The following is a 9,830-nucleotide window of genomic DNA, read 5'->3' as shown; positions in this document are numbered from 1 at the left end:
TCCTTAATCTATCTATCTATCTATCTGTATCTATCTGTATCTATCTATCTATCCTTAATCTATCTATCTATCTTTAATCTATCTTTAATCTATCTATCTATCTGTCTGTATCCATCTGTATCTATCTATCTATCTGTCTATTTCGTATCTATCTGTCAAACTTTTATCTATCTGTACATGCGTATGCGTCTCCTTATGGCTATGTCTGCATATATATCTGTCTATCTATTTATCTCGACGATAGATAAATAGATGTATGTAGAGATGTACGAGAAACAAAAAGGAAGTTCAGGACATCTGTCGATCTGTCTCCTGTCTCTTTCTACATGTATAGGATTGTGTATGCATACACGTCTCTTCAGTCTATTTATTTATCTATCTAGTTTGTGCTGTATATCTGTACCGGCCTAATGTATTTAGAGTGTAGATATTCTCCCCTCCTCTTAGTTTGTATCTCCATGTATATATGGGTGAATATAGATAGGTACATGTATATGTACTATATGTGTATGTTGTGTATGTAGATAGATAGATAGATTTTTAGATAGAGATAGATATGTATATGTAGTTTATGTGTGTGAGGTGTATGTACAGGCGGCGTATTTGTTCGACATTCCTCTAAGAGGTACAATGGCCCACTCGTTCATCACGTCCTTTACATCTCTCGATCAACTTCAAGAGAATTTATCTCTCCCTAATTCTTCTTCTGCTTCTTCAAAAGCGAAAGAAGCATCGACAGTTGGCGGTCGGGTCTTCGTTGAAAAAGTAAGATTAGCATCTCTTTCTTCTTTCTCTCTTTTCTTCTCTTCATTCACGCATTCCTGTCTCTCTTCTGTCATGCAAGAATAGATGGAGATGAAGATCCATCATGGAACGAAGCAATGAGAATGAATGGTCGACCGATAGAGAGAAGGAGAAGAAGATATTTATGAGAGTTGGATGGATCGAGATAGGCCAAAGGAAAGAAAAGCAGAGAAGAAACTAGAGAGATAAAGATAGCAAAAGAAAGAGAGAGAGAGAAAGAGAAAGCGATCAATCATGCGTGGGCGCATCGGGGAATTCTATAGCCAACCATACAAACATACTGCATACATAGATAGATTCGAGATAGATAGATAGATAGATAGAAGATAGATAGATAGATTCGAGATAGATAGACGTTCGAGATAGATAGATTCGAGAGAAATAAGTTCAGCATGCGTTTTGTGCTTGTAGAAGACGTCAGACACATACCCCTGCCTCAGCAGAGAAATTTGTCTATCTGTCTGTCTTTATCTATAGATTTCTCTTTATGTATCTATCTCTGTATCTATCTTTATCTATCTATCTATGATTGATCTATCTCTCTAATCGGTATATTGACTGTCTGTGTGGAATGCTATTCCTTCTGCATGTTTCTTTTCTCTAGCAAAAGAAGCACTCGTGAGTTTAAAGTAGGTCAAGACTTCTTCGTCTTCATCCTTTTCTTCCTCCCCATCTTCTCTCTCTTTCTTTCTTTCTTTCTCTAGGTGAAGGAGTATAGGTGTAAGATGATTGAGGTCTTTCAGTCGTTAAATCTTTCTTCCACCATGCATGAAGGAGAGCTCGCAGCCTTCACTGCATTTGCGCAGGTCCGTAGCCACACATACACACACTCTAAAAGGGAGGGAACGAGGAGTCTTGACCTAGATGGATCTTCATTCAGAGCCATTTAGACGAGAGAGAGAGAGAAAGAGACTTTTTCTTCTTCTTCTTCATGAATAGACAGCTTAGCTATGCTTGGGGAGATAGTCGCATTCCATGTGACTAGATCAAAGCTACTCTCTTTCTCTCTTTCTTTCTTTCTTTCTCTTTGCGCTTTGTGTGTCTCTATGCCTGCGCGAGTCACCGAGAAAACTCCATCGTCTTTCTTAGGCAGATTCTTAAACACGTTCCACGCATACAAAGCGCTTCTCTTCTTCTTCATTGATAGATACAGAGCCTGACGTGTGTATATATACAGGGCGGTGATCCTGTCTTTTGATGTGTGTGGGGGGGGGGTGTATCTACACGATGGAGGAGGAAAGTTTGTATCGATTCTCTTGGCAGGCGCTCTCCTGACTTTCCTCTTCTTCTTCTGTTTTCTCGGGCTTCTTCTCTTCCTTCTCCAACGTTCTACAATCTCTTGAAGTGCTTCTTGTTCTCCTCCCCCTCTCTCTCATCTTTTTCTTTCTTTTCTTTTCTCTCTTCCCTTCATCTCTTGTTGCTTGTATGTTTCTTCTCTTCGTGATTCTTTTTCATCTTTCTTTCTTTCTTTCTTTCTTTTTCCTTTTCTGTTCTTTTAGACATTTCCGAATTCCTTTGTCGGTTTAGTTGATACTTACGATACTCTCTACTCAGGTAACTTGAGACGCCTTCTTTCTTCTCTCTGCTTTCTTCTTCTTCTTTTACTTCAACGTCTTCTCTCTTTTTCTTTTTCTTTCTCCCCATTACTATTCTCATGCTGTTAATCTCTCTTTCCTTCATTCAGTCCTTAATTGCTCTTCTCTTCTCTTCTTTTCTTCTCTCTCACCCCCTCTCTGTGCGAGTCACCTCGCCGTCAGAACGGCACTAGCAGGAGTGTTAGGAGGGGTGGATGATAGAAAGGCTTCCACGGTGTTTCTTCTCTCTAGGTTTCTCTTAATCTACAAAGAAAGAAAGAAGTTTGCATCTCCCTCCTGATGGATAGCATAAGATGGGCCGCACTAGAACCGAGTGTATATACACTCATCACCTCCATTATATCTATCTTTACCTATACACCTGAAGAAAGGTCGATTCTTCTTCTCCCGTCTCTTGCTTGCTTTCTTTCTTTCTGTTTTTCTCCTTCTTCTGTCTTTCTCTTTGTCTTATCTCTTTCTTATCTTCTTTCATCCTATTTCTTTCTCTCTTTCTTTGTTTCTATTGTGTCTCTTATCCTAGGTGTTCCAAATGCTTTAGTGGTGTGTGCTGCACTCCTGGCCTTTGGCTACAAGCCTTGCGGGATTCGCCTGGACTCCGGAGATCTCGCCTACCTATCCAAGTAAGCCGAAGAAGAAGAAGAAATTGAATACACCCCCAAACCCCTATGGCTCTTTCACTCTTTCTCTCGTTCTTCTCCCCCTTCTTTCTTCTTCGATTTCGAAGAGGCCCGAGAAGAAAAAGAAGAAGTAAAGAGAGACTTCTCGCCATACTGATAGACTTCGTCGTCAGGAGATCTACCAGGAGTTTCGAATAGAAGAAAAGAATTCTTTACTTCTTTCCTGCATGAAGATAGAAAGAAAGATTCATGACTCGATCTGTCGGTGGATAGTTTCTCATTCAAAACTTGAGTGATGTGAAAATTCATTCGCCTCTCCCTTATTCTTTCTTCTTCTTCTTTTCTTCTTCTCTCTCTCTCTCTTTCGGTCCTATCCCACGCCTGTTTCTATGGAGTGTACGGGACTGTGTAGATGTGTATGTAGTAGGGGTGCATCCTTCCTCCTTCTTTCTCTTCTCTTCCTTCATCTTGTCCTTCTTCTTCGTCTCTATCTTCTCTTTCTCTTTTTCTTGCAGAGAGAGTCGGCGTATGTTTCATCAAGCAGCGGAGGCATTTTGCATGCCTGAGCTGAGAGACTTGGCAATTGCGGCCTCGAATGATCTAAATGAAGTCATCATTGCCGCTCTCAGAGAGCAGGTCAATCCCACTTCAAGCAAAACAAAAGAAGAAAAGCAACAAGAAGACACTCTTCACACTCTCAAAAAGAAGAAGTGCAAGGAGGACTGACTGCTTCTCTCCTCTTGTCTACATATGGGAAATCCATCTCTGCATACATAAGTAGAGTGTTTTACATAGTTGCCATAGATATAGGCAAATAGAGAGAGAGAGGCATGCAGGGAGATCAGTGCGTAGTCCCTGCATGCCTCTCTATGTATTCGTATGGATATGAACGAAGGCATGCAGGGAGATCAGTGCGTAGTCCCTGCATGCCTCTCTATGTATTCGTATGGATATGAACGAGCGTGTGAATCTATAAGAAGCTATATGCATACCTGTACATACGAGTATGTATATATATATATGTGTACGTAGGCTTATGTATATGTATCTGTATATAATGTATATATGTATATATATGTACATGTGTATATGTGGAGGTTTTCGAGGCTGTTTGCATGAAGAGTGAGAAATGAAGAAATTTAATGTCTCTTCCTCTCCGTCTTCCTGTCTTTTTCTTTTCTTTCATTCGATCCTCTCTCTTTTTCTCCTTTCTCTTCTTCCCCGGCAAAGATCAACAGAAGAAGAAGAAGACGAGAGAGAAAGAGGTGCTAGAGAATGCCTGCTTCTGTCTATACTGTGTATGTGTTGCTTTAGGATCATGAGATAGATACCTTTGCTGTAGGGACGAACCTCGTCACGTGCCAGTCTCAACCTGCACTAGGAATGGTAATGACTGCACCTACATCTATCACTACAATACTGCTACACAAAGCAACACAGAAGAAAGATTAGCTCTTCCTTCTCTTTCTCTCTCTTCTCTCTGTGTACGTATGTCTTGTATCTATCTGCTCGCTCTTTGTCGATAAGATGACGAAGTAAGTGAGTGCGTGGGGTCACTTCTTCTTCTTTTCTATGTTTGGATGGTTCCTCTCGTAAAGATCTTCCTGTTCTTTTCAGTATTCTTCTCTTTTCACGTCATTTCTCTTCCTCTCTTTTTCCTGTCTTTTGAACCTTTCGTTCTCTCTCTTCATGATCTACGTTTTGTCGATCGATCTCCTTCTTCTTTCTTGCATGTGAAGAGAAAGCGTCCTATCAAAGTCTTTTTTCTCCTGTCTTCGCCCTTCACACGTGGGAGTCTCTTCTCACTGTTCATTCTCGAGCTCTCTTTTCCTCTTTCTTCTTCTTCTTCCTACCTCTTCATGTATCTCAGCTATAATACACATATTTATATACGTCTCAAACTAGTATATGTCTTATATATACCTATATATGCATATATACCATCGTGAGTTAAATATATAGATAGGACTATCTGTACTTCTATATTCATGTAGGGTATGTGAAGGCATCTTGCATATGATTCAGATGTACATACATATCTATATACATTAGTAAGAGATATACTTACATAGATAGACATATCTATATATGTCTTGGTACGTATGTATCTTTCTATCTCTATATAGAGAGAGAGAGATTAGGGTATAGGAATGCCTCCAGATGGATTTCTGCGTGTGTGTAGGTGTATAAGCTGGTAGAGTTGAATAGTCAGCCTGTAATGAAGGTATCCCAGGTGTTTGAGAAGGCTTCTCTCCCAAGTAAAAAAGAAGTCTATCGCCTCTTCACTAAAGACGGAAAACCTGAAGTCGATCTTATACAGGTATCAGAGACATACACACAGACACATGCTATCTAGACACATAAACATATACAGTGTATACATCTATCTATATATATATATATATACATATACATGTATACCTAAGTATATGTGTGTGTATGGATGTATTACAGCTGAGGTCAGACTGGAAAGAGCGTTTCTTATCCTGCTTCTTCTTCCTCTCGTCTTGCACATGCGTATGGATTCCGTGGAGAAGGATAGAACTTAAACAAACTGATCAAACACACTCCCATGTGCATTACCCTTTCCTATGTGTCGGTTTATCTTCAGTCTATCTCCCTATCTATCTTAGTCCGTGTATCTATGTACCTACGTAGGTGTACATCTTTAGTCTCTGTATATGAAGGACAGCCGTCTGTGGTGTGCAGGCGTGAGCCTGTAGAGGAAACCCAAGTGTAAAATACTATGCAGCGTTTGTCATACATATATATATATATATGATGTGTATATATATATATATATCTATATATGTTTATGTCTGTATGTCTTGATAGATTTTTCAGCGTTCATAAGGTTGTATGGCGAATGAATAAGGCTTTCTGAATAGCTATATATATAAAGAGAGAGAGAGAAGAGTTTATATCAGTCACAGATGAAGAGAAAGAAAGAAATCTAGGACACTCTCTCTCTCTATGTATATATATATATATTGTATATATAATTTATAGATGTGTAGATGTTGATACGTGTGTGTATAGATGCGTTCCTTCTCCTTTTTGTTTTTCTTCTCTCGTCCGTCTATTCTTTCTATCCTTCTTCTTTCTCCTTATCTTCTTTATCTTGTTTCTTTCCCGAATGTGTATGTACTTCTTCTTTTTCTTCTAGGAGGCAGGGAATGCACCTCCACGTGAGAAGGAGAGAATATTTTGTCGTCATTTGTATGAAGATCGCAAGAGGTGTTTCCTCGTCCCATCCAAAGTCGAGCGTCTTTTACGAGGTTATCTCGTCAAGGGCAAGAAGGTCCTCGAGCCTCTCTCCCTAGAAGTACAAATACACACGCAGTCAACAGGAGAAAAGGAGCTACTATCCTCTCTTCTCTTCAAAACGATGACCTTTCTCTGTCTCTCTCTCTCGGTCCTTCTTTTGCTTGCTTACAAATGTGGTGGGGATCATTCAGTCATTAGGCATAGATCCATATGTGTAGATATTGATGTGTATGTACAGAGACACTTCATTTCTCCCTTCTCAACAGCCATGGAGACGTACATGTAGATAGACAGATAGATACCTACATCGAGTCAGTCAATCTCTCCATGGTCGATAGATAGATAGATCGATCGATCGATCTACATATGTATCTTACCTGTATATGTGGAGATATGTGTATGTATGTGTATGTAGACAGTTAGAGATAGGTATTGATTTGTCGTATGTATGTAGGTATGTATGTCCGTTGCATGGGGATTCCTTTTTTGAATGGACTCTAACAAAAGAGAAACAGACGTGACGATGATGAGAAGAAAAAGAAGAAGATAAAGAAGAAGATAAAGAAGAAGATCTAGGCATGAGGAACCCCCTTGAATGGTGTGGAGTAGGAGTTGGTGCTTATGTTACGTCTCTTCTTTGACACTTCCCCACTCTTAAAAGCATGAGGAGCTCATAGAAAGGATAAAAGACAGAAGGAGGAGAAAAAGAACAAGGCGGTTTCTTATTCTTCATCCTCTTCTTTGGTCCTTTCTTTCTCATCTTCTCCTTCTTCTTATCTTTCTTTTTCTTTCTCATCTTCTCCTTCTTCTTCTTTTGTGTGACAGGAAGCTCGGCGTGAATGCTTTCGAGGTCTGAAGGCTCTGCCGAAAGATCTCACGAGACCCGTCAATCCGACCCCCTTCAAGGTAACGCAGCCAAAAGTAGAACAAAAAGAACCAGAAGAAGAGATAGATCAATCGTCCTCGCAGCTCCCCCTTGCTTGGTCCTTACTACTACTACTACTATTTCTTCTTATCTTTCTCTTGACGAAAAGATGGGAGTTCATCTGTATGGAATTCTATCTGTCTACATGTATGTATGCAGATACGCGAGATACGTTTTTAGAGAGATTCTCACGTATGTCTCCTCCGTGGTAGAGCCAAGGGAAGTGCTTCTCTTTCCTAATTCGTGTACCTTTCTCTTTCTCTCGCTTTCTTTGTTTCTTTCTTCGTAGATAGATAGATAGATTCGATTCTTTTCTTCATGGGAGTGATACGTTGAATGGCTGGATCGTGTGTCTCGGCTACAGGTACGAGGGGGTATATATATACATAGATATAGATATATATAGCTACTGTATAGATCATCTAGCTATATATATCTCGGGGGTATATGTAGGTGAACTTCTTGTCTCTTTCTTTGTTGCAGCCTTCTTTCTTTCTTTTTCTTTTCTTTTGTTCTTTCTTTTTCTTTGTGTCGATTTGTCTGTATTTTAATGATATGAGAAGAGAAGAAGAAAGGAAGAAAATGAGGATAAGTTTGGGTTGTCCGTAGTTTTCTTTTTTCTTCTTCTTTCTGAATGCCTCGGTTTGTTTGCTTGCCGTCGTCTGTATGTGTGTAGTTGTGGTGTATATACACCTCATGATGAACTCTGATTCTTTTTCTTCTTTTCTTAGGTCTCCGTGACAGAAGAGTATTTTTCGTTCTTTCACCGCATGTGGCAAGATACAGCGCCTATCCATACTTTCGAATAAGCAACTCCTCTAGCTTTCCTCGTCTTCTTTAATTTGTGGTCTCATCTTCTTCTTTCTTGATCTTCTTCATCTTCTTTCCTTCTCATCACGGCTTGTGGCTCTTTGGCTTGCAATGAACTTCTTCTTGTGAGAGAGAAGAATATCTAGGAGAAGAAAGAAAGAAGATATGCTCCTGTCCTAGAAAGAAGAAATCTTGGCATGTTTGTATAAGAGAAAGAAGGACAGAAAAGAGAGAAAGAGAAGAGATCCTTTTGGTTTCCTTTCTTGTCTCTTGTTCTCTTCTGTCTATACCTAGTTATCTACACGTATATATCTCTCTCTGTATCATGTCTTGGACGGATCTGTCTTTCTTCTTCTGAATAAAGGAGGTAAGAAGAAGAACGGCAGATACTCATTTCCTCTCTCTCCGCTTTCTTCTACCTTGCTAAAATGAAGAGATCGATCTTCTTCTTTTTCCTCTTTCCCTAACTCTCTTCAAAATCTTGAAGGTAACAAATAGCCAAACAAAGAGAAGAAGAAGAAGAAGAAAGGAGAAGAAGTTGTAATATAGAAGACGTCCATCTTGGAGAACCTCACCGTTTTTCTCTTCCTTCTCTTCTTTTTCTTCTTTCTTACTTTTCATTCATCTACTTGACCCTTGTATCTTTTTCTTCTTTTCTTTAAGCCCGGGGTGCATTCTCGATCATCTTGTTTACAGGGAAGAGAAGAAGAACAAGAATTCAGAAGAAAAAGAACATGTCTCTCTGCTCTTCTCTTTCTTTCTTCTCTTTAAGGGAATAGAAAGAAAGAGGGTGTTGAGAAAAGCCTTGTTTTCTCTCTTGACTTTGTCTATGGATTTCTTTCTTCTATCAAGAAGAACCTCTAGTGACTGCCTATACAGAGATATAGATAGATAGCATAGGTGCGTATGTGTATGTCTATCATTTCCCTTATCAGCCCCAAAGAAAGAAAGAGTGAGAAAGAAAGAAAGGAGGTGCACTTCTACCTAGCTTGTCATTGAAGTCTTACATGCTGGATAGAGATTGTTCATCGACTTCTCTAGTAATGTATAGAGAGAGAGAGAGAAAGAGGTATCTACGTTGGCAAGTTACGTATATGTGTATGTATAGAAATGTCACGTATATCCAAATATGTACGTATGTGCTTCTTGTATTTTCGTGTGTAGGTTGGTCTGTATGTCTGTGTGTGTCGATGTGTGTTTGGACGAACTTGAATTTGTCTTCTGAAGTGTTTTGGTTGCTGTTGCAAAGTCCATCTTTCTTTAAGCTCGCTCTTTCTGTCCTTTGTTCTTGCTCTTCTCAAAGGAAAGAAAGAAAACTTCTCTTTTTCTTCTTCTTCTCGATGACGAGATAGATAGATAGATAGATAGGTAGATCAAAGATACTAGATTGAAGATACATAGCGATGTGCCGCTCGGCACGTGCAGGTGCAGTCGGCTGATTTGAGTCCCGGTCACTTCGGCTTTAGTACCGCCTATTAGCCGAAGAGTTCGAGCTTCGACCGCAGGGTGGCGCCGAACTCGCGCGGCAGGCGGAATGATGCGCGGACCAACCTCCGTTGCCGGGTGAGGACGCGACGACAAAAGGGTCGGAGCCAAGGAGGCAGAGAAGAGGCTGAACAATTCTTATTCCTAAGTTAGTTCTTCGAGATATATCGTTCCAGTAGTACGTAACGAAGCTACGGGTAAAAAGGCTCGGAACCCAGTGTCAGCCCCGAGTAATGTATAGTGCTCTTAGGTGTCTAATCTAGTTATTGTGGGCGGGCTTAGAAGAGTTGAAATAGCCTAGAGCAGTCCGAAAGAAGGGTGTTAACC

At 40.1% G+C, this 9,830-nt stretch overlaps 1 protein-coding gene across 1 annotated transcript in view; it reads left to right on the top strand.

The window, feature by feature from the left end:
* CSUI_002323 (nicotinate phosphoribosyltransferase) overlaps nucleotides 1-9,260 on the top strand; it is a gene marked incomplete at its 5' end in the record, with an annotated part of 11,142 nt that extends 1,882 nt beyond the window's left edge. Inside the window, 10 exons of the mRNA XM_068062525.1 lie at nucleotides 595-765; nucleotides 1,509-1,610; nucleotides 2,304-2,358; nucleotides 2,920-3,019; nucleotides 3,532-3,652; nucleotides 4,331-4,402; nucleotides 5,199-5,336; nucleotides 6,183-6,317; nucleotides 7,109-7,189; nucleotides 7,940-9,260. Coding sequence (XP_067925499.1) covers nucleotides 595-765; nucleotides 1,509-1,610; nucleotides 2,304-2,358; nucleotides 2,920-3,019; nucleotides 3,532-3,652; nucleotides 4,331-4,402; nucleotides 5,199-5,336; nucleotides 6,183-6,317; nucleotides 7,109-7,189; nucleotides 7,940-8,017 — 1,053 coding nt within the window. The remainder of the gene's footprint in view (nucleotides 1-594; nucleotides 766-1,508; nucleotides 1,611-2,303; nucleotides 2,359-2,919; nucleotides 3,020-3,531; nucleotides 3,653-4,330; nucleotides 4,403-5,198; nucleotides 5,337-6,182; nucleotides 6,318-7,108; nucleotides 7,190-7,939) is intronic.
* Between the last annotated feature and the right edge of the window lie 570 nt (nucleotides 9,261-9,830).

The sequence above is a fragment of the Cystoisospora suis genome (genome assembly GCF_002600585.1).
Source record: "Cystoisospora suis strain Wien I chromosome Unknown contig_985, whole genome shotgun sequence".
In the NCBI taxonomy this organism is placed as follows: domain Eukaryota; phylum Apicomplexa; class Conoidasida; order Eucoccidiorida; family Sarcocystidae; genus Cystoisospora; species Cystoisospora suis.
The sequence above is the reverse complement of the archived record's forward strand: the minus strand, read 5'-3'. Positions and strand labels throughout refer to the sequence as shown.